The 25,129-nt window shown below is 40.3% G+C and overlaps 2 protein-coding genes across 3 annotated transcripts; one reads left to right on the plus strand and one right to left on the minus strand.

The window, feature by feature from the left end:
* The first annotated feature begins 449 nt into the window (after positions 1-449).
* inpp5f (inositol polyphosphate-5-phosphatase F) lies at positions 450-14,343 on the plus strand. Of its 2 annotated transcripts, XM_089012025.1 has the most exons (20): positions 450-929; positions 2,094-2,174; positions 2,639-2,775; positions 3,295-3,420; positions 3,744-3,911; positions 4,016-4,072; positions 5,184-5,382; positions 6,009-6,188; positions 6,568-6,635; positions 6,700-6,824; positions 6,910-6,987; positions 7,385-7,505; positions 7,596-7,724; positions 7,838-7,955; positions 8,033-8,231; positions 9,252-9,323; positions 9,403-9,476; positions 9,650-9,778; positions 9,970-10,057; positions 10,166-14,343. In XM_089012025.1, exons 1-20 carry the CDS (start codon positions 833-835, stop codon positions 11,316-11,318), a joined length of 3,399 nt encoding a protein of 1,132 aa, XP_088868151.1. In that variant the 5' UTR covers positions 450-832; the 3' UTR covers positions 11,319-14,343. The 2 variants fall into 2 exon arrangements, with proteins under 2 accessions (XP_088868151.1, XP_088868152.1); XM_089012026.1 differs by lacking the exons at positions 450-929; positions 2,094-2,174 and having other exon boundaries at positions 2,640-2,775; positions 3,295-3,419; positions 3,742-3,911.
* Positions 14,344-14,527: 184 nt separating this feature from the next.
* On the minus strand, positions 14,528-24,791 carry mcmbp (minichromosome maintenance complex binding protein). The gene is made up of 16 exons (XM_089012027.1): positions 24,618-24,791; positions 23,971-24,062; positions 23,754-23,894; positions 23,478-23,519; positions 23,316-23,405; positions 23,095-23,230; positions 22,717-22,862; positions 22,552-22,649; positions 22,302-22,468; positions 20,829-20,952; positions 20,633-20,750; positions 19,202-19,367; positions 18,975-19,108; positions 16,910-17,077; positions 16,431-16,519; positions 14,528-14,836 (listed from the first exon to the last, which is right to left on the minus strand). The coding sequence occupies exons 1-16, from the start codon at positions 24,682-24,684 to the stop codon at positions 14,710-14,712; spliced, it is 1,905 nt and encodes a 634-aa protein (XP_088868153.1). The 5' UTR covers positions 24,685-24,791; the 3' UTR covers positions 14,528-14,709.
* Between the last annotated feature and the right edge of the window lie 338 nt (positions 24,792-25,129).

Raw genomic sequence — 25,129 nt, forward strand, 5'->3', positions numbered from 1 at the left:
AGATTTTGAGTTAAAGATTGTCTTCAAACTTATTTTTTTTCCAAAATAGAGGAATTGATTAGTCGATTAAAAGTTTTGCTTCAAGTTCCCGATGCAACAGGATGATGTCCTTTTATTTTTTAGCTAGTTCACACAAAATGTTTCAACGGTTTTGTTGCATTTAAAGAGCTTCAAACCCAATCGTGTCCGTGTTATTGTTCAGATGCACACTTTATTTTCCCCGAAGGATGCCTCTGAGTCACAGAGAGAAAGCAATAACCCTTCACTTTCTGTGTGGGTGGTTGGGAACACTGCAACATCAACTACTAAGAAACATCGACACGGACGGAAATTCCACGCCCCAAAAAATAAACAATAAAAACAGTTTTGGGTAACATTTATTTTCAGTGTGGAAACTTTCCCCTCCCAGTGAAACGAGGCGACTCTTGGCTTGCACGCTACCTGCTTTGCCGTGGTGACGACAGGTCACGTGTCATTGTTTAGAGCAGGAAACTGGCATCTTCTGGATGTCTTCCGCGGCAGTTTATAGAGACAAGTCCACATTTATTTACGTCTTACTTTTTTGCCCAGCATAACAATGGGGAAGAATGCGTTTACAGTGGTGAAAGAGAGCAATCGCCAATATGTATATAAGTGGAGCAAACCCATCGAACAAGGGTCCAGCTGCTGTTAGCTTGTAGCCGTCGCGCACCAGCCGGAGGGGAACGAGGAGCTAACGGGAGTTAGCGATTCGCCGTTTGGATAACCGCTGTCATCCTCTCGTGTTGCTTCTGCTCCTCTCGGGGCTGGTCCTCTAGTTCATAAATTATTTTGTTGAACAGATATATGTAAAATGGAGCTGTTCCAAGCCAAAGATGATTATATTCTTCAGAACGGGGACCGCGCTCTTTGGTGTAGCCGAAAGGACGGTTCGATGACAGTCAAACCTGGTACGTATCATTCCGACAGTCAATCTTTTTGAATCGAACACGAATGTTTTTCTTGAAAAGCTCAAATCAAAGCATCCAATTGACATTTCCATGCAAGACAATTGTGGGGTAATTACTAGTACCACCAACGTCACCAAGTATATTCACAATTTGCCTGTCTAATAGTACCTACACGTTTGGCAAACTTCATGAACAAATCGTCTCGTTCAAAATTGTTTTTGTGCCAATGACTATATTTTGTGCCGTTGATTATATTTCATTTTCCTTGACTAAAGACAGACTGATGAATTTTCTTGTAACATTTTATGTTGGACACAGAGGAGAAAACCAGACATTCAAGTTCTTAATTATACGAATTAGCTGAAACGGAGTTATTTTATGAGAGCTTCCGCGACTAAATTGTTTTGGGAGTACTTAACCAGCGTGTTCCTTCTGACTCAATTCAGGTCTGTCTCGTAGTATGAAACCTTGTGTGTGACAAACAATTGATTGTCCTTTTGTTGAGTACAACTGACTATGGAGATCACAGTACTGTATATACATGACAGGAGTGATTAATTATAATAGAGCCTTCCAGACTGCTGAGGATTTTGATACTTGGAGTCCTAGGTTGTGTAGCCATCCTGAACAGGTCTACAGTTGCACCACTGTTTCATAATTTAATTGGAACAAAGGGTCCTCCTTCTCTCAACTTCAAACTACTCATCTGCTCACAGGAAAGCATTTCTTGACGGCACACCGAGTAGAGGTGGAATTGTTTCTGCAGGATTTAGCTTGTATTAATTCTCATACCAATGTTATACTCCCTGTGCCGCACCCCTCATGGTTAAATTTTTCGTCAGTGAATCAATCACCAGCAGTCCAATTTTCCTTTGAGTCAGCCTTACCGCTGTGTCGCCTTAACTGATCTCATGCCTGGTCTAAGATTTTTAACAGGCGTGTTTGTAAATAGACTGTGAGTGTTATGACAGACTAATGTTTCTCCTTTTAGTATAAATGTGGGGTGCTTGATGACTGACCGAGCACTGCAATTTGATGTGCTGAATCAAACGTTAAAATGTATTGTTTTTTTGAGTGATATCTGCGTGACTTTGTTGACAGTTATTACACGAGCTTTAGTCACACTTGCACAGAGACTTGCATTTTTTCTTGATTTACTTACAGCAACGGACCTGCTGTTTGCCTGGAACCCGGTGTGTTTAGGCCTGGTGGAAGGAATCATCGGAAAGATACAGCTTCACACAGGTAAGAAGATGAAGTACTCATTTAACATTTCATATTTAATGATCTGGAAAAAAACAAGATCTTCGTATTTGGCTACTTGCTCTTCTATTACTGTGACTCGTTTCACATTCACGAGGGAATGTGTGAATGTACTTTGAAATGCATGTAGTGATGAAGAGGAGTGATGTGGTGGTGATGATGCAATTGGTTATGATATTTTTCCTCTCTCATACTTGCCCTCTCAAAAATCGCAGTTATTATTACCTTAGGCAAGGACGTGTGTTATTTTCAGACATGGTAGTCCAACATGAGCTAATACTATTTTATTCAATATTTATTTACCAAATGTCTTGTGCTGCTGTACTCAAATCACTTAATAGCTGTTTTGAGTGTGGCTTCTTCACACCCTTTAGAATGTGAGGAATTCTGCACCCGCGATGCCGTCACCCTCTACCCAGCTCCCTTTCTTTTACGCCTCTTGCTAGATCTTCCTCTTGGACTTGTATTAATCCGCCAGAAAGCGCTTGTTGGCCATTTGCCAGGCGAACACAAAGTCTACAAGATTATCAAGATCGCTGTCATTCCTCTGTCTGATGAAGAGCCACAGGAGCTGGAACTGGAGGTGTGTATCCTAAGTCTGTATTCAGACACGTTGCAAAGTGTATGATGCTTGATCTTATTGAGCATATCAATGTCTATTTCGTAGCTGCAATATATTTGTAAAGCTTTATTTTGTGGACAGTCCCACAGAAAGGTCCAATTATAAAGATGTTTAATAATATAAGAGAAAGATGGGTATTGCTAAAGATTTCAGTTTTTCAGGGGAGCTTCATGGATGGTGAGGCACAATATTTTCAAGTGAGTAATACTGACGGGGAAAGATTGCTCATGAATACAGTGGTCATAGCTTCCACAGTTTTACATGGTGCTCCGGAATAATTAGCCCCCTCCTCCCATTCTCACTCTTCTGTGCACACAAGTCCCCTAGCTTCATGTAGCTGTCAGGCTGTTTACTAAATTAGTTTTCCTCCTCAGGGTAGTGCTCCTTATTTTGTCAAGTTTACTTTTATAACATCATGTCTGTCCGTCTGACTGACATTTTGTATATTACCTATACACTAAAATGATTCATTTTTTTCAGCCCTGCAAAAAACATCATTTTGGAATTGACAAGTCAGAGAAACTGGCTCAGTCTCCTGATGAATCCAAGTTAATGAAAACCTTAAGCCAGATAAAATCCAATGTGGCTGTGCCCATTAAAAAAAAGGTTGGTGTCTATTCAGTTTGTAACGCAACTAATGCTTCCTGGGTTTCTGATGCTTGTTCTTCTCGAGCAGTTTAATTACCTACCTATCTGTCAAATCTACCTAACCTAACTATTTTTCCCAATTCAATACAGTAAGGTCTCGTTATATCGATATCGGATATATCGATAGTCCCGGTTATATCGATACTATTTCTATGCACGCACGGAGAAAATTACATGCAAACAGGGTCGGATATATCGATAGTCCCGGTTATATCGATATTTTTTCGGACTCCCTTGAATATCGATATAACGAGACTTTACTGTATTTCCCTGCCTTCCAGGTGAAGGAAAACAAAGAAAAGGAACGCCTAGAGAGGCGGCTGCTAGATGAGCTCTACAAAATATTTGTGGATTCTGACTCATTTTACTACAGTCCCACCTATGACCTGACAAACACTGTGCAGCGCCAAGGAGACTTGGAAAGGTCCGATTTACCGCTTTGGAAACAGGTCTGGGGAGAAACACAATTTGGACCGAGGTCCCAAATTTTCTGTGATTGTCAAATGTAGAAATTGGTTGATTAAAATAAATTGCAGATTGTTTTTTGTCCAAGGTGGATGATCGTTTTTTCTGGAACAAACACATGATTCAAGATCTTTTAGACTTGAAGGTAAAGATTTTTCTCCAGTTTACATTATATATGTGTGTGTGTGTGTGTGTTTTCTTTCCCTCTCACACTATGTTAAGACTGGAACAAAATGCCTGTATCAAGATGTCGACATTTGTTGACATGAGCAGGTGTAGTCATTGTGTGACGTGATAATCATTAAATAAATACTGTACAATCATGCGATAAAGATACTAGCACATAACTCAGATTTAATGAAAGATTATCTTTTGTATGCAATATGTGATACTGTACATGCAAGATAGTATGTTAAAAATATTATTTGTACCTTAAATAGGTAACATGATACTTTTACTCCAGTCGAAGTTGATTTTCTCAGATTAGCAGTTCATTTAGTTTTTAACACAATCACAAACACAGTGGTAAAGGATTTACCATATTTTTCGGGGTATAAGGCTCACCCCCAATAAATGGTGTATTTTCAACCTTTTTCCATATATAAGGACTATAAGGTGCACCTTCAATGAATGAAGCGTTTTCCAAATATAATATATAAGTACTGTATATTAAAAGTTTTCTAAATATAAGGCACACCACATTATAATGCGCCACAGTAGAGGCTGGGGTTGCGCACTACTTGGGAAATAGAGTCGGTGGCTGCTGACATTAGTTGTGAGACCTGTTGTGGCTCAACATTACTTCACATATAAGGCCCACCTGCGTATAAGGCGCAAGGTCATCTTTTGAAGAAAATCAATCCTTTTGGGTGTTCCCTATACACAGGAAAATATGGTATACTATTGCTTTTGGTCAAATCCTTCCTTGTGTGACATCAGAACTGCCTCTCCCATGTGCTCTTACCACGAAATCATTAGTTCTATTGTCTCGTTCCATTTCCTTAGTTGCAATGGTGAAAACACACAAGGTACATAACAACAGTAGCGCAGCCATAACACATTGTGATCAGTTTAGAAGCAAAGTGACATTTAATGATAGGATGAATTGATGATGATGATAAAATGAGCTTGTCTAAATAAATATAATCTCATCAGCTATCAGTATTTTCTGTTATTTGGCCTTGATGGAGGTCTACTACACCTGTATTGTACCTTTGAAAGATTTTCTAAACAATAAATATCTTTGCATATTTCAGACCCCCGAGGTGGACTTTTGGGTGATACCAATCATCCAAGGCTTTGTCCAAGTTGAGGAACTTGTAGTGAATTATAACGATACGTGTGATGAGGAACGGAGTAGTCCCGAAACTCCGCCGCAGGAGGTGACCTGTGTTGACGACATCCATCCACACTTCACCGTCGCTCTCATCTCCAGACGTAGCCGCCATCGAGCAGGTACACTGTATTCACTGTAGTGCTTCAAAAAACTCCAGTATCCCCACTATCCTGTGTAAAGTGATTGTCACAGCTGGCCTAAAAATATACTGGTTTACTAAAATGCAAATGTGAACACATAATTCCCAATTCCTGTTCAAGATTTTAAAAAAAGAATTGAAATCATGCAATTCATGAGAGGACAGTGGATGTTCTCTTTTTGACAGGTGGTCTATTGTCCAGTAAATTCCTTAATAACAATAATACATTTCATTTATAAGGGCCTTTCAAAACTCTCAAGGTCACTTAACAGTTACAGGATAAGTTTTGTTCTGTGGGTGAGTAGCGGCAGCCACATGCGCCAGCGTTCACTCAACCCGGAATAACTCAGATAGAAAGCTAGCTATCTAGCAAATAGCGAGCCAGCTAGCTAGCTAGCTAATAGATAGATAGCTAGATGAATAGCTAATAGGCAGCAAATAGATATTCTCAATACCAAGCGTGTAAAAGCACCAACGGTAGCTCTCAAAGCACTCTGAACTGATTTAAACTGTCTTTTCATATAATTATATCACACAGAAAACATGTTTATTCCATTGACATGAAACAATCTTTTAATAGCCTTCATCCATTTTGTTTGCCCAAAGGGATGCGATACAAACGCAGAGGAGTAGATACAGATGGCCACGTGGCTAACTATGTGGAGACGGAGCAGTTGATCCACGTGCACAGCCACACTCTGTCCTTTGTGCAGACTCGTGGCTCCGTGCCTGTTTTCTGGAGCCAGGCAGGATACCGCTACAATCCCCGACCACGCTTAGAGAAAGGTCAGTGGAACCACTTTCTGTGTGCAGTCAGTCGACTGAAATAATTTCACAGGCATTAAAGCAGCTCACTGATTTGTGGTTAATTCTAACACTATTTAACATGTTAACTACTATATTGTTTTGGAATATAAGGCGCACCTTCAAAGAATGAGATATTTAAAAACCTTTTTCATACATAAGGTGCACCGCATTATAAGGCGCACCTTCAAAGAATGACAGATTTTAACATGTTTTCCATACCTAATGTGCACCGGATTATGAGGCGAATGGTCAGCTTTTGAAAAAAATATTTTCTTTTAGGTGCGCCTTACAGTGCGGAAAATACTGTATTTTATAAAATGTACTGTCAATAAAATTGTTTATATATCCGGCATTTCAGAAGAGAGGGAGACTATGCCGTACTTTGCTTCGCACTTTGAAGAGCAACTTAAACTCTACAAGAAAGAGGTAAGTTTGCAGGTGTAAGTGGCATAAGTTTGTAATTTTTGTAATTCTTTGTTCTTAATTTCAGGTCATTATTAACTTAGTTGACCAAAGTGGACGAGAAAAGTTGATTGGGGATTCCTATCTGAAACAAGTGCTTCTTTACAACAACTCAAACCTCACCTATGTGTCATTTGACTTCCATGAGCACTGGTGAGAGAAACACTCGCTGTGATGTGTTTGTCATTCTATTTTTTTTAAATAACGATGTTCATTTCCATCCTTTCTATCTTCTCAGTCGAGGGATGAGATTTGAAAATGTGCAAATACTGACGGATGCTATCTGTGATATCATCACTGACATGAAATGGGCCTGGTAAGTGTGACTCACTATTTTATAATTAGAATCAGAAAGTCTTTACTAGTCCCACAATGGGGACATTTGCAATCTATAGCAGCAAAATTGAAAGGGATGGGGGGGGGGGGTCAAAAGATAAAACAAAGCATTCTATGCACAAAATAATGTCAGGTGACTGAATTGTACAACTGCACAAAAATAACGTTTCATAAAATGAACTGTACATCGTGATAAGTATAAAAATACAGTATACAAAGCATATTTGACAGATTGATTCGACATAAGCTTTAGAAGAAAAGTACGGACTGTTTTCCATTTTTTTTAATTTTACAGAAAATTTCCACAAAAATGAAATTATTTTTCATCGCACACGCACACATACACACAAAATATTGCATCTCTGCCTCTCCGCTAGGGTGGACCAAGCTGGAGTCATCTGCAAGCAAGAGGGCATTTTTAGAATCAACTGCATGGATTGTTTGGACAGGACAAACGTAGTCCAAGCAGCTATTGCCCGTGTGGTTATGGAACAGCAGGTAAAATATTAGAATCACCAGCACAAACAACAACAAGCAGGAGAATCTAGCCAACAGCATTCATCAAATTCTATGATTAATTTCTCTCAGCTGAAGAAGTTGGGCGTGATGCCTCCAGAGCAGCCCCTGCCTCTTAAATGTTACAGGATCTACCAGATCATGTGGGCCAACAATGGCGACACCATCAGTAGACAGTATGCCGGCACAGCGGCACTTAAGGTATTGCTACTGCGAGAATTGGCTTTGGTTATAGTGATGCTTTTCTGACATGGATCTGTAAATGCAAATGCTTGTCACTCAATAAATCAGTGCGAACACCGTTTTATTTTTAGGGAGATTTTACACGGACGGGTGAGAGGAAACTGGCTGGTGTGATGAAGGACGGCGTGAACTCAGCCAATCGCTACTATCTGAATCGCTTCAGAGATGCTTATAGACAAGCAGTAATCGGTATAAAACTGAGTGAAAAAAAACTGCAAACTGCGCTCAGAAACAACTCCTTATGGTGTCTCTACATTTCATTGCAGACCTCATGATGGGTCTTCCAGTGACTGAAGACCTTTACTCAATTTTCAGCAAGGAGAAAGAACATGAGGAAAAAGAGCAGGAAAACCAAAGAGGAGCCCAGGAGCAAGTCAGCCTGTTATTGCAGACATACATGCAGCTTCTTCTACCGGATGATGAGAGGTTCCACGGTGGTTGGGCTCTCATTAACTGTGACATGAGGTTTGCAGCACATTTTTGGGGGGTCTTTTAACTCATTCACCGCCGGATGTGCAAAAAAATGTGTCTACTCCAGTACCAGGGTTTTTGTCATTGTCAATTGCATTCCAGGACCATTGACTTTTAGGACTACATAAACATTCAATGCAGCGTAAGAAATGTTAGACGCTTTTTTTTCATCAGAAAAAAAGTTAATTCCTAAATTATATGGGTCTAGAGTTATATAAGCTTGAAATGAGGGTGGCTTTCCAAAATACAATGGAATACATACATATTGGTTTATATTGGCTTTAATAAGAGATGGAGCGCTAACATGGAAAAAAGGAAAATGCTACCCCGTTATGGAAAAGAAAAAACAATTCCAGAGGCCATGGCCAGCGCTTTATCAGCACCCAAGCATGACAAAACAAAACCCAAACAAATTCGGGAATGGCACTCTACATCACAGGCGTCAAAGTCAAGGCCCGGGGGGTAAATCCGACCCGCCACATTTTTTTTCGGCCCGCGAATGCAAATCAAACGTGTGAAATTCCATGATGCTTGCTAAAATCCGAACCAAAATTTCATATTTTTGGATATAAACCACAATAACAGTCATTATTGTTGACTTCAGATTTGAAAACGAGTTATTCATTAATTTGTTGTGCGCTCTATATGTAATATGTGGAGGGGATTAAACATTCTAATGGCTTCCTCAATTTCATAACGGCCCTTGAGAGGAAAACATAACTACAATGTGGCCCGCGGCAAAAAATGACTTTGACACCCTTGGTCTATGTCATATTTTCAATTCCCAAATAAATTAGTGAATGGTTAATGGAGTTAAAATACAAATCAACAAATATTGTGATATTTTTATAACACAGCCAATTTTAAATGTGGATATTGATACTGTAGCCAGAAATGTCTTGGGAGCTCGGTGTGCCTCTTCTGCTTGTCAGCTTCATTGATGCCACAAATAAAAACGTGGATGTGCATTTGCTGTAAGTCTTTGGAGCTCAACGTGTGTCGTCTTCTTCTCAGTCACATCGATGCCACAACAAAAGATGAGGATGTGCTTCTGCTTCTATCTGACAAAGCCTACTACATTGCGTAGTAAGTCTGAACTACAACTTCCAACCTACCAGTATTAATGTTTTCATTTGAATCATTAGATGATTCTGTTCATTCGTAGCTATGACGAAGAAGCTGATAAAGTCAACCAGTACCAACGCCTCAATTTAGAAGGTTTGGAAAAGATTGAAATTGGTAAGTCCTCCATTTCATTCTAAGCAGAAGTGAATGAGTCACCCAGCACTTCCTAAATGTGTGTGAAACCATTTCTCTCGGTACCCTTGATGTAATATCGTTGAGGAATATGATTCATTCAAGGAAATGAACCAAAAATAGAAGTTGCGAATCTGCGTGTTTTTTTTTTGCAGGTCCGGAACCGACGCTTTTTGGCAAACCAAAGTTCTGCTGTATGCGCCTGCATTACAGAAATGAAGAGCAAAGCGGATACTTTCACACACTACGAACAGCCACCCGAAATCCTGAAGATGACGGAAAAGGTTTCATATATAAATCTTTGATTAAAATTAGCCACCGTATTTAAACACCTGACTAACCACACGCTTTTTTGTTGTCATTTTAATTCTAAAGCAATCTGTCTGCTATGTGCTGCTTTACCGCTTTTGACTCCTCTAACTCTGTAATTTCTCCCCTGGTGATGATTAAAGGATTTTCTTATCTTATGTTTCAGATACACTACAGTGCATTGCTGAGATGCTTCGCATTACAAAACAGGCCAGGGGGCTGGACCTTCTGGTGCTTGAAAAGAAACTAGAGAGGTCATTAGGCTATATATTTATCATACCGTCTAAAAACAGTGTTGGGTTATTCCTGACGCTAATGTTCTTTCTGGGTGTGTGCCGTGTCCGTGTCTGTCTGTGATTCAGGCGTCAAAGCAGACCTCATGAAGATATAATGGGGATCCAGAACAAAACCGGTGAGCAGGCGCAGGGCAGCTCCGGGCTAGCTCAAGGCAAAAGTTTCCTCCTCAATAAATTCTCCTCTTTGAATCAGAAAGTAAAACAGACCAAAACAAGCGTGAACATCAGCACCTTCAAGCCTCTGGGCAAGCTGGGAAATTTCTCTAAGCCTGACGTCAAGGTCAATTTTCAGAAACCAACTATGCATGTTAACTTGTGGAAGTCAGACAGCAGCTTGGACACATCGGATGGCACAGGAACCTTAAAAGATATCACCGACATGAATTTTGATATGTCCGATGACTCAGACTCTTACAATTCTGATCCGGAGCACCCGTGCTCTGAGTCTTTCGAGAATGTGGACTATGTCCTGCCCAGCTGTGGCATCGTAGCATCTAACCCAAGACTGGGCAGTCGGTCCCAGTCCATCGGTAGCGCCGAGCTAAATATTCCTTCTGTTATCCGGGTGAGTGACTGTGATGGCCAACAGGAGACCTCTTCCCAGGGTCCCGAAGACCAATCCCCAGGGACGGCCTCAGTGGCTGAAGAAGCCATTTTGATTGACTTTGACACTCCCTTCGATGCCTACTGTCACCAGTTTGTCCAGGACGCACAGACCAAGCCCGTCGAGGTGTTCGGAGAAGGGCCGCCTGTGGCCGCCCATCCGCTTAAGCCCATAGCGCCCGTGCAGAATAAAAGCCCAGCGGACCCCAAGCAGTTAAGCACAACGCCACAACATCAGCAAGAGGAGCCCAACATCCCCAGGCCATCCCAGCTGGATGTCCAGACCACTGCCTCCGCTTCTAACCATCTCGGCATTCAGAAGCCCACCTCTGCCATGTCAGGCGGTTCTCAAAGGAGTCTCGGCTCCCAGCTGGAGGGCAGTCTCGGCCCTTCGCCCGCTGACAGTAACGGCAGCCGGGTGGTGTCCCCCTTTGCCAAGATCAGGAGCTCCATGGTCCAGGTGGCCAGTCTCACCCAAGCGGGACTCACTCAGGGCCTCAACTTTGCCGTGGCCAAGGTGCAAAAGAGCCCAGAACCCGAGACAATCAATGAGGTCCAAGAGAGTGAGTTGAAAGCAATGTTTACGCAGTGCCAAACCAGGATCATTCAGATCTAGTGATTTCCTTGAAAGAAGCATTTCCGGAGGACATCATGCGGAAATGTGTTACTCACAACCTTTGCCCTCATTTCTGCCCTTTAGTCCAAGTAGCCACACAATCGAGAACAGTAATAACATGGCAGTGAATGTTTACATGCACACGAGAACATGCGGTTTCCCTTTTTAAAAGGAGAATTTTGCACATTCCGATCACCACCAAATTCAGGCGTTTGTCACTTTTATTGGTTGTCAGTTGCCATCTTATTTTCTCAATTTTTAAAGCCACTCCTGACCCAAACGTGCGATGTAATACTGTATGTTAATTAAATCCCTTCTCCTCGTACTTACAACACCCTCATATCACAGTCACATTTCTATAAAAGGCCCTTATAGAGTATGTGCATCAAAAACCAAAAATTCTTCATTTTAGATCAACTGAAGAATTTAACACGTGCTGTATCTGTTGAAGACTATTTTTTCAAAATAACTTTACGTATTATTTCATTCAATATAAATGACGCCTGAGTGGGTATGTTGGGGAACAAATACTACAGCATAAGTACATGCAAATTTTAACATTGCAATCTTGCGGAGTTGGCATATTGTGCAGTTTTTCGTGCATGTAAACATAACACTGTTTTCAAGTGATTTCAATTATTTACAATGCTCGCATGACAGGTTAGTGCCAATGGCCGACTTTGACAGAGCAGATCGTTATTAGCTGCATGATAATAGACTAATTTTGGAGTAATAATATTCTACACAGTATGTGCGGGCCACCTATTGATATGTGTGATAGATAATGATAATCCTTTGGAACAGCTGTCCTTATGTCCGACCAAATAATTTATGTGGATCCCAAATTATGTTCACTACTGTATTAGCCTTGGAATAGTAGTAAAAAAATGACCAACTGTACGTAGTTAGCCTATGTGATATAAATATTGTCAAGTGTTGCTATAATGTGATACAAATTTTGACTACGTAAGACTTTAAGGAAGAGTACTATGATAGTGAGTGTTTTTTTTTTGAATGGCTGATAGCCATTTACTGCCACCAAATGCTAAGAAGAATGTATAAATAGAAATATATCTCAGAATATAAAGGCGCATATAAGATATATTTTGGAAAGTTGTATCATAAGTAAGAAGGATGTCACCATATAACCATTAATGGATGAATTCACTGTCATTTGAATTATAGATTGTTGTATCATCGACTAAACAGCTGAGTAGCACATTGTAGGCATATATGCAAATGCATCAAACCAACTAGGAATAAACACTCCCAAAAACTGAAACTTAGTTGCCTTAAAGGGGAATTAAAGTAGGACTATTTGAGGTATATCAGGTATTTATTGTCAACGCTACATTTTTGATCCATTCTCTTACCTGTTACATTGTGTACTGTACTGTATGAAAAAAAATGTTCAGGGAAACTCCGTTTTATCTTGGGATATTTCATTATCTGATACTTTAATTTCTCATATGATACCCAATATTATAATTACTCGGTTTGTGTCTGCCATTTTGGAGATAAAAGGGTGAAACTGATGCAGATTTCAGAAAACTGTAATCACATACAAGGAAACTGTATATATTTTTTTCCATTTTAGCCTTGTGATTGGAGGAGTACGGTTATACCTTGGTTTACGAACTTTTCGGTTTACGAACGTTACATTTATGAAAATTTTACCTTGGCATACGAACTTTATCTTGGCATACAAACGTTTTTCATACACAGAGCTGCCTCGTTGAGTGATGTGTCGTTCGTGAACGAGCCCGTTCTTCTAACAACAAAATGGCAGCCGACTGTTTTTGTCCTCTATTTCCCGCCCCCAGTCTTTGGTTAAAGCCACATGATTGGTCAAGAACGCAGCAGTGAGGAGGGGTGGTTTAAACATTAAAGAGACAGGCTGACGACAAGAGAGAGTTTCAAATTTGATAGTTGAAAGGCAGAGTGTAGACTGCAAGGTTAAAATATCCCATCAATCAGGCTCCACAAACAACCCGCACAAGCCATCTGTATTGATGCAAATAGCTATCAACCCAGCTAAACAGAACACAATTGATGAGGAACTAGATACAATTATCACAGAGAAAGCACCTACAAGGGATCATTCCTAAGATGGTGAAAGAAGGTTACGCTCCGCATCAAGTGTTTAATGCTGATGAAACCGGCCACACCATTCCATCAAGCCATCAATAACCATCACAAAGGTAAATAAAACGACTTTATTATACTGTACAGTTTATTTATTTAATTATAATACCATAGCACATTTATTATACATAAAATAAGGTATAGTTTTAAGGCTTAGAAAATTAGAAAGTAGAAAATTATGTTTTATGGGGACCTGGGAACGGATTATTCTCATTTTAATGGTTTCTTATGGGAAATTATTTTTTGGGATACACACTTTTCACCTTAAACTCTCTGTCTGGGAACCAATTAAGTTTGTAAACCAAGGTATCACTGTAGCTCTAATAATCTGGTCAGTATTGAGAAGAAATATCCCAAGACCATTGATCACACGTTTCATATATACTACCGTTGTTAAGTTTACAGTATGTGTTTCCTATAGTCAGCTCAGTGATGAGCAGACAAGGTGCGGTTTTTGCTTTGTGGTTGCTGTATCATTATTTTGAAGACTTTATTTTGCACACTTTTAATGCATAAATTCTATTTAAACAATGCATTAGGATTACATCACTGGAGATAGTTTAAAAATGATGCTAATCCTCAACATCCTTAATCAAGACCACAATTCTAGTTTTTTTTAACATTGTCGTTAATGTAGTTGTTATGCAGGGCAATATTTTTTTCGTTAATTTTGACACAAGTGCATGAGCAACACTATTAATTTCTGTCTGTTGGAGCTGTCCCGCCCTCCCACAAAAACCTCACGCGCCTCATCCTTTGAATAGTTCTTCAAGCGTTTGTTCAACACTGTTTCACATCACCTGCTTGTGGTCACACCTGTTTATCAACACACTTGCAGTGTTGACATTGTGTTATATATTAAAATATCCTATTTATTCTCATCCTTTTTTGAGTGTTACTTGATGGCGAAGTGCATTTGGAGATCTTGGTCCGATATTTCACAGGAATAAAAAAAAAGAGTGAGGGACAGACTGAATATGTTGCATGAGATTTGTTAAATATAGTAGAATAGTGGGAATATCAGGATACATGCATTATTCACAAAGGGAAAACAAACGCTGGAACAAATTTCCTAGAACTTTATTTACATTTGTAAACAAATATAAACATGAAAAACTGTGCACAGGTATTCAGGTGTTAGCTGCTGGCATGTCATGACGCAGCAATGCACGTGAACATAAATGAAACGAGACACATTTTGATGCTAAACCTTAAGTGTCAAAAGGAGAACAAGAAATGACAGTAATCACGGCTCATTTCCATTGACGCTCTTGTGCTGCTCCATTCGACAACATCTTTGAATCTCCATGTGTTTGGCCCTCAGCCAGATGTCTCTGGATAAAGACGTGTGTCCCAGGCTCAGAGACAGTAACCTGACAACAGAGACTGGATTAATTGTACCCTGTCGCACCATTGCGGTGCGTTACAGTACAGCGATACCTTGGCTTACGAACTTAATTGGTTCCCAGACAGAGTGTCTAAGGGGAAAAGTGTGTATCCCAAAAATTTATTTCCCATAGGAAACCATTAAAATGAGAATAATCCGTTCCCAGCTCACTATAAAACATAATTTTCAACTAAATAAGCCTTAAAACTACACACAATATACCTTATTTTATGTATAATAAATGTGCTATGGTATTATAATTTAAAAAAATAAACTGTACAGCATAATAAAGTCGTTTTATTTACCTTTGTGAAAGTCGTTGATGGCTTGATGGAATGGAGTGGCCGGTTTCATCAGCATTAAACACTTGATGAGGAACGTAGCCTTCTTTCACCATCTTGAGGAATGATCCCCTGCAGGTGCTTTCTCTGTGATAATTTTATCTAGTTCCTCATCAATTGTGTTCTGTTTAGCTGGGTTGATAGCTTTTTGCATCAAGTGTACAGATGGCTTGTGCGGGTTGTTTGTGGAGCCTGATTGATGGGATATTTTAACCTTGCAGTCTACACTCTGCCTTTGAACGATTCAAGTTGAAACTCACTGTCGTCTGCCTGTCTGTTTCATGTTTAACCCAACCCCCTCGATGCTGTGTTCTTGACCAATCACGTGCCTTTAACCAAAGACTGGGGGCGGGGAATAGAGGACAAAAACAGTCAGCTGCAATTTTGTTGTTAGAAGAACGGGATCGTTCGCGAACGACACATTACTCATTGAGGCAGCTCCGTGTATGAAAAAAGTTCGTATGCCAAGGTAAAATTTTCATAAATTTAACGTCCGTAAACCGAAATGTTCGTAACCGAGGTCTCACTGTATTTCCCAATGGAGATATTTTATGTTTGGGAATATGACATACAAACATTTCACAGAATGTGATTAATCATGTACCTTCCTCAACTTAGTGGAAGATTTCATTGTTTTGGCTGTCAATATGTATTGCTGGTATAGAAAGTTGAACAAAGATAGATAATTTGTAAATATAAATCATTTTCAGGCCAATAAAGTGACATTTTGTCATTTCTAATTGAACACATCGTTTACGTCAGGGGTGTCAAAGTCATTTTTTTGCCGTGGGCCACATTGTAGTTATGTTTTCCCCTCGAGGGCCGTTATGAATTTGGGGAAGCCATTAGAATGTTTAATCCCCTATACATACTACATATAGAGCGCACAACAAATTAGTGAATAACTCGTTTTCAAATGTGAAGTCAAGAATAATGACTGTTATTGTGCTTTACATCCAAAAATATGAAATTTTGGGTTTGGATTTTAGCAAGCATCATGGAATTTCACAAGTTTGATTTGCTTTCGCGGGCCGAAAAAAATGATGTGACGGGCCGGATTTGGCCCACGGGCCTTGACTTTGACACCCGTGGTTTACGGAATACTAATTGGGAAACACTGCATGCAACCAAATACATTGTTGTATTAAAATTGTATTTTTTCATATTTGGAATTCTCAACTTTAAAAGGTAATAATCCCTATATTTTTTTAAAGAAAATACTGATAATCGAGAACCCACCTTGCGACAATAAGCATTCGATGCAGGTCCTCAGCACTTATACTTTGAGGATCGTCCTTCCTCATGTCTACAAAATCATCCTCGACTGACTGAGGACAACAAGAAAATAAACAATTTAAACAGAATTGTCTTAACTGGTGGTGCAATACAGGTAACACCCGACTTACGACCAGCTCGACTTACAACCATGACCTCCAGACCCTATTTTGTAAATTTTTTATCCCACGCCTGGCACCGCAACGTGCTAGCAGGCCAGTAGGACAATTTTGGCCTACTGTGGCCTGGTGTGATGTCACCAGTTTGCGTGTCATTTAGCCTCCGAGTCTCTATTCAACATTTTGAATGGATTTCAACTTACGACCATTTCGACTTACGACCGCTTGGTTGGAACGGAACTCGGTCCTAAGTCGGATGTTACCTGTATATTAACCCCTACCTAGTTATCTGTAAAAGATAAAAACAGTCGAAAAAGATCTCACCTTGGTCACATCATCTGAGATACTGTAGTCCAGTTGCCGGGCTACACTGAGATAGAGTCGGAACTTGTTGAACTGTGACGATGTTTGCGCATTTATGGGGATGCTCGTTAGATATTCATCCACGTGGTCTGGACCTACTTGAGGTTTCAGGTGGATCTGACAGTCTGACTGTTGGGTTTAAGAAAGAAAGATGGTCAATACTTGACACTGTTTCAATTCCATGTGTTGGAATGCTAAGGTCTCTTATTATATGACGTTACACCATCAAAAGGCGCAAAGCTTGACCGGCATTCACTCGCAATGCAAACAAGCGGACCTAAGCTATCTAGTAGCTAGCTGGCTATCTAGTAGTCAGCTAGCTAGCTGGCTATCTAGTAGCTAGTTAGCTAGTAGATAGCTAGCTGGCTATCTGGTAGCTAGCTAGCTGGCTATCTAGTAGCTAGCTAGTTGGCTATCTAGCTTGGCTGGCTATCTAGTAGCTAACTAGCTGGCTATCTAGTAGCTAGCTATCTAGTAGCTAGCTAGCTAGTTGGCTATCTAGTAGCTAGCTAGTTGGCTATCTAGTAGCTAGCTAGCTAGTTTTTTTTGAAAGGTGCTTATAAATGAAATGTATTATTTTTTATTATTATCATCATTAGCTAGCTATTTGCTATCTGGCTGCCTATCTATCTAGCTAGCGATCTATTCACTATCTAACTGGCTGGCTATCTCGCTAGGTATCTTTTGACCATCGATTGGCTAGCTAGTTTTTTTTTTAATCTATTTGAGTTACTTCCGGGTTGAGTGAACGCTGGCGCGTGTGGCTGCCGCTGCTCACCAACTGAAAAACTGATCCAATGACTGTAAAGTGACCTTGAGAGTTTTGAAAGGCGCTTAGAAATCAAATGTATTATTATTATTATTATTATTATTATTATTATTATAAGGCCAACTCTCGGGGTTGTTTACAGTGCGCTGCCCTTCCCTCCAGACTGACACCTCTCTCTGGATAGTTCCTGTGGCACAACACACACAGTTGCCGCCATGGCAACATAACATCCCCAGCACACAGGAATAGCACACAGCGCATTCCTTAGCCCTGGTCACAACAAAATGAGCCCCACGCTAAAGCCCCCCCTCCAAATTGGAGGGGGGGTTTCTGCCTCCAGCCAATGGCAGCTGAGACAGCAGTGTGATACTGGTTGGAAACAACCGCCAGCGTTAGACATGATCAAGTCTCAGGGGAGGCTAGCGGAAACCTAACACCTCTCAGGCCTAGTAGGGGAGAGACTAGGTGGTAAAGTGAGATCTGATACCTATATGGCTGGCTAGCTGGCTAATTGAGTCGGGAAACATATTAGCTATCTAGCTAGCTATTGGCTGTTAGCTATCTATTAGCTGGTTACCTAGCTAGCTATCATTTTGCTATCTAACTAGCTGGCTGGCTGGCTACCTCACTAGCTATCTATTTGCTAACTAGTATTCGCTATATAAGAATCAGAATCATTTTTATTGCCAAGTATGTAGAACACACAAGGAATTTGTTTCCGGTCGAACACGCTGCACTAGTATCATCATCAAAAAAAATTGCAAAGACGCACTATACAGTTCAATTTGGGCTACCATTCAAAGAGTTATTGGCTTGGGGGAAGAAGCTGTTTAAATGTCTGCTGGATTTGGTGCGCATGGATCGGTAGCGCCTGCCTGAGGGGAGTACCTGGAAAAGGTGGTGGGCAGGGTGCGGAGGGTCCAGTATGATTTTCCGCACCCTAGTTTGGATTCTTGCCGTGTGCAAGTCCTCGAGAGTGGGTAGGGCGGTACCAATGATTTTTTCCGCCGTCAGAATTGTTGTTCGATCTAACTAGCTGGCTGGCTACCTAGCTATCTATTTGCTATCTAACTAGCTAGCTATCAGTTATCTATTAGATTCCGGGTTGAGCGAATGCTGGCACGGTGCGGCTGCCGCTGCTCACCCACAAGAAAACTTCATCCTGTGACTGTAAAGTGACCTTGAGAGTTTTGAAAGGCGCTAAGAAATGAAATTTATTATTATTATATTATTATCTGCGTGGCTGCATGTCCTCACCGGCAGCAGAGAGCGTCCTTCCGATGCTACCAGCACGTTAATATTGCACGGGAATTCCATCTGGTGGTAGTTAAAGTCATAATCCACCTTCTGCCACGAGATCACATTCCCCAAAGCTGTGACGTTGCGCACACCTATTACATCACACACACATAGGTAGCATCGTTAGTGTCAAATCTCAGCTCGCAAGCTGAAATGGAACTCTCGCCGCATGTGCACGTTTCAACCTGTGGTGTCCAGTTGTCCTTGCTCCAGTTGGGTTTCATCGAGGAAAAGGGAAGTGTTATGGGCTAGCTGCAAGACTCCGCTCACCAGCCGGTTGGCCAAGTAGTCTTTCTTTGGCACCATATGCATCTGATTCATATTGTGAAGGCTCATGCCCAGATAGAATGACTACAATGTGTGAGGACAAGAGGGGTGAGGTGGACACAAGTCACATGTCGTCTTTTCAGAAATAATTTTGTCTGAACAATATAAAGATTTACGACCAACTAAGCACATTATCTGCCACTTGATTATTATCATTATTATTATTATCATCATCAGTGTCAGTGTTACTCCTAGGCCTTCAGTAGTGCTATGTCTGACTCACTCCACAGCTGCATGTGGTGTGATATTACTACACGTCCACTAGAGGGTGCTGCTGGCCAGGAAATAACATGTGACTTGAAGAAACTTAAGAAATACTGTTATTAAAATGTTCGAATTTTTACTTTGAACGTGTGGATTTATGTTAACCTCATATAATTGCAAGATCATTTGCTATTTTTGCTAGCTTCGGAGCTGTCCTACTTTTCTTAATGATGTCCATCTATTCTTGAAAAGTATATCTTGAAAATGGCTTTAACTGTATATCTGCAAACCGAATCCATTTATTCTACTTCAGCCATTTTGGGTTGACAAAACCGCTATTAAATCGACAGCAATATATTTGCTTATGCAACTCGCTACCTGTATATGATCGTTATCCATGTTAATCGGTTTGTTGCAGCGCTATATAAATCAATATGTATTGTATTGTACAGATACAATGTGCTAGCACTGGCCAGTATGCTCTGATCACTAGCCAATCATGTGACTAGCAAATCATAATTTGTAAAAGCTTTAACGTTGCCAGCGCCTTTGAGCAGGCACCGAATTGCCAACTCTGATTGGTTAAAGCAACAGTTTCATCAACATTGATTTTTATGCTACAGGGCCTGCAGAACTGATTGTGAAGGCATCCAGGTAAATATCTAACCCTGGTAATAAATGATAGCTGAAATGTGATTGGTTAAATGCTTAAATACGAAAACACACACCTGGAACCTGCACAACAAGGGAAAAGCAATGAAAGAAAGCTGTAAGACAATTTGGAATTATTTCATAAGATTTCACGAACAAAATATAATTCACATTAGTCTGTGATTCAGATTTTTTTTAGGCCAGCAGAGAAGGCCTTGCAGGGCCTGACGGCCCACCACTGATTATTATGTCCACAGTCAAATAAGCACTTCTCTTTTGAAATGGAACCAATTTTTAATGTCTTCATCTCACAATAAGCAAAAACTAAGACACTAAAGTTTATCTTATTGAACATTGATGAGCTCAATGAATTCATTGAGAGACGACATCAGGTACGAGACACCCGAATCAAAGAAATCTTGCATTTTACTCACAGAAGGAACAAGTTGCTGAATAACTTTGTAGAGACGTTCCGTGTATGAGGAGATAATGGGACATCCACTCAGGTTGAGTGTAAACTTCCCCAGTGGTAGCACATCTCGTCTGGCATACCTACAAAATAAAAGCATTTAAATAAAACTTGATTCTGTGACTTGCAGGCAAGTAACAACGCATATACGTGATACATACACGCTGGAAATTAGATGCAGGATGAGGTACTCGGCAGCCAGAGAATCTCCCAGAAGGACACGAGTTAGATATGCAAGGAAGTCCTCTCTGACTGACGCCATCTCACTCAAGGTTGAAGACAAAACTAGAGAGCACAATCCAAAGTTAATACTAGACATACATTATTGATTGAAAATGATTTTTTTCAATTACTAGTATCAGAATCAAAATCTGATTCATCTTTATTGGCTAAGTATGTAGAGGCACTATACAGTTATATTTCGGTTACTCTTTAGAGAGTTCATGGCTAGGGGAAAGAAGCTATTTAAATGTTGAGTGGAAAAGGTGGTGAGCAGGGTGCGGAGGGTCCAGTAGGATTTTCTCTTGTCTTGATTCTTGCAGTGTGCAAGTGCTATGATAAAAGTTTGATTGACATTCCATTCTCAAGTTTGATTGACATTCCATTCTCAATTTTAATGACAAGTCCCATGTCAAAACCCACCTATTTTAAATTGCATTTTCTGTGTAGCTCTCTCTGTTGTTTCTATTTAAAATTGTATTTTATTTATTGCATTCTATTTGGGATTGTATTTTATTAATTATAGTACCTATGCTTGTCTGTGTCTGTAAAGAGTCCTTGAGAGCTTTGAAAGGCGCTGAAAATGTAATGCATTATTAATTATTATTATTATTATTATTATATGAGTAATACAGACGCTCCCCAAGTTACCAACAAGATAAGCGCAGAATGGGTCGATCATAAGGTAAATTTGTTCGTAAGTTGCTTCAGTGCTATATTTTGTATGGAATGTATGTTTAAGGCTTATATGAGTATGTTTAAGATTTATATAAGTATTTTAAGGCTTGTATAAGTAACCTGTATTGGTTTGTACTGAAAAATAAACATTTAATAAAATATATACTCTATAACACAGGTGTCAAAGTCAAGGCCCGCGGGCCAAATCCGGCCCGCCACATCATTTTTTTCGGCCCGCGAAAGCAAATCAAACTTGTTAAATTCCATGATGATTGCTAACATCTGAGCCAAAATTTCATATTTTTGGATGGCAACCACAATAAAAGTCATTATTCTTGACTTCAGATTTGAAAACGAGTTATTCATTAATTTGCTGTGTGCTCTATATGTAATATTTGAAGGGATTTAAACATTCTAATGGGTTCCCCAAATTCATAACGGCCCTTGAGAGGAAACAATAACTACAATGTGGCCCGCGGCAAAAAATGACTTTGACACCCCTGCTCTATAAAGATATGCTCGTGTGCAACTGGAGAGAATACGACATATGTTACGACAAAAATGTTCGTATGTAGCGTTGTTCGTAACTTGAATGTTTGTAAGTATGAGAGCGTCTGTATGTTTTATGTGTGGAAAGAAAGCTGCAGTACATACACCGGCATGTTTAATACAGATTCAATTTGAGAAAAAGCATGTCACAGTTAAGATCATGGACCACAGACAAGGATTTTACTCACAGGTCTGATTGTTTTGCAAGGTGGCACAAGGCAGCAAAGGGTTGTTTTGTGCCAGCGGTTTAGCGTAGAGCATGTGGAGACGAGGAACCAGTGACGCAGGTGGGCTGTGGACTCTCTGCTCCTCAGCTGTCTCCATTGAATCGTCGATGAGTGACGACGACGCATCCCTGTATGGATGTACAAAGCATCAACGACAGATATCCAGGGCACCATTTTTAAAGCAGCAAAACTACTCCGATGAACGTCTTACTTGTCTTCTGCCAAAGCACCGAGAGCAGGACTAACTGAAAGGATTCCATAGACTTCTATGGTGTCGTTCAGTTTGAAGCTCTCCCAGTTCTCGTAGACCTGCCGTAAGCACACGTTAGCTTGTGGCCTCACGCACGCTTCAGTTCAACACAGACGGATTGTATACCTTGATTAAGCAAGATGGGCCTTTCTCATCTGGGAGAGGAAAGTTGAGGTCAAGATGCGAGGCGGACGCCGTGTAGTTCAGAGCAACTTCCGCCTCTTGCCGCTGCGCGTCACCCTTGCAGTGTTGGTCTGGTGGAATCTGAAGACCTGCAGATAAGAGAGCTTCAGATTTCATATCAGGCAACACGGCTTAGTTCTCAAATTATTTGTAACTCAACGGTGACTAGTGACAAAGCCGATTTTTGATACAAGGCAGTAAATAATCAGAATATACAATTTGTAGCATGCCTGATAGCTGTCTACAGTGTGACATTTCTGGTAATAGGTCATGACATCGTGATCAACCCAAAAAATGTAGTCGGTAATATTATTCTCATACCTGCATTAGGTTCCCTTTGTTTCTGTGGCTGAGCATCAACGCCATCCATGTCATCATCTTCATAGCTGCGCTTTTGTCTGTTGGGCGCGTATGATGTGGATGGCAGCACTCTCGCTTGGTTCGAGGCAGCATAACAGTGCAACGGAGTTAAGGGAAAGTAGTTAACAGTAGTGCATTTTTTTGTTTCATTGCGCTCAATGATTCAGACAAGGTTAGGATATATCTTTCACCCAAGTGTTTTCCCCGGGAACAGGTACACAGTAGAACGTTTGTCTTTCGGAAGTCACAATGTTTTTGGAGTTAAAATCCACCTACGGATTTAAACATGAGTCAGCGAGTTGGGACATTGAGGATCTGGCATGACCGAAGCATGATGGACTTACCCCAAATTCCGTCACATCTTTGTACTTTCCACACCTTAACACCTGGTATTGGTGAGACAGCATAATAAACAGTAATTAATATATTGAGAGTAGCCGATATTACATTCTAACTGTATGATAAGGGTGAGTAAAAGTATTGCGGGATCACAGAATTAAAATTACATCCATAAATTGTGCTTTTTTTTTAATTACAGTTTTGAAAGGCGCTTATGAGATGTATTACTATTATTAATAAAACAGCAAAGGCTGACTCAGAAAGGAATTGGGGAAGCTCACTTTAGCTTGTGATGTTGCATCGAGAGTTTCATACATTCCCATGTAAAACTCTGGATCAAACATGTCCTGAATTAAACATCGGAACTTGACCAGGCTGTCAGGCTTGAGGTAGTGCAGTGGAATGTCATTCATTGATGGAACCTTAAACAATATGAATACATTAATATTTTCAGGACAATGTATACTGTGACAAGTGTATGATTATTCTCAATGTTACCCAGGTATGAGCATCCTTTTCATTTAAATGACCTTTGAAGAATTCTACCACTTTCGCCTCCCAACCAGAATTCGGGTTGTTCTGAGATTCAGCTGAAAAACGAACCACAGAACGCTTATGTTACAAATTTTGATCAGATACATGGGTCGAGGTATGAAAGACAAGTGCATATCAAACAATTCATAATAACTGGAGCTCGGTATGTAAGTAATTTTTAAATAAATCCCAAATATGGTGTCATATTGGGATTTTTTTGCTCAGAAGAATCCTTGTGACAAAATTATATTAAATCAACGCGCGTCAAATTGATTCTTAGCAACAACTACATTTTTAAAGCGGACGGTTTGAGGGTCTCCGTGAACCAGAACGCTCATTTTTATGTGTTCCATCTTGTCAATTCGTGTGTACGGGTGGACAAAGGTCCAAACTTGAGAACCGTCACGTTTCTTCCACAAAACTCAGGGAGCGTTACGGCAACCGATGTGAAGCGGTGTTTCCTATTTAAGTAACGGAAAGCGGGCTGTTTGCAGCCTCCGATGAATCGAAAGAAAACCACACGAGTAGATAGATAATGGCTCCCAAGCTAACCAGCTACACTCACACGCTGAGCTTTAATGTTGAATAGAAATTAGTGTGGGGGGTCTTACCAAACATCGCCTCGATAACATCCAGTGGGTTGTCAATCCAGTCAAGTGTGGAAGGCATTGTTGCCATAGACACAATTTCGATGTAGTGTATGTGAATTCAACTAGGTAAAATAAGTTACTAACTTGAATTGAGTTGTGACAGGATGGCAGAAGAAGCCAGGGCGGGAAACAAACGTCACTGGGTGATGGCAGGAGTACGTTTGTTTTAAGTATAAAGACCTACCGCTGCTAAAGCAGTGCAGCGGACACTTGTGGATTTGGTTGTTGTTTTGTCTGTTTCATGCTATTTTTGTAGCGACACAAGTCTAAATATTGTGAGAAAAGCATTAACTAAATATTAAGATTATAAAAAGACATACATAAAGACACAATTACCACTGAGTAAAGAATACTACCCGCCTAAATATGTAGTGAAACGGAACGTGATCTTCTCTCTAAACCAACCTACAACGTGCAATTTTAGGAAATCTCTATTTGATACGGAAGTTGTTATTGTTGAAGAAGAATGGCTG

This window comes from Hippocampus bargibanti, linkage group LG13, assembly GCF_051943395.1.
Source record: "Hippocampus bargibanti isolate YZ-2025 linkage group LG13, ASM5194339v1, whole genome shotgun sequence".
In the NCBI taxonomy this organism is placed as follows: Eukaryota; Metazoa; Chordata; class Actinopteri; order Syngnathiformes; family Syngnathidae; genus Hippocampus; species Hippocampus bargibanti.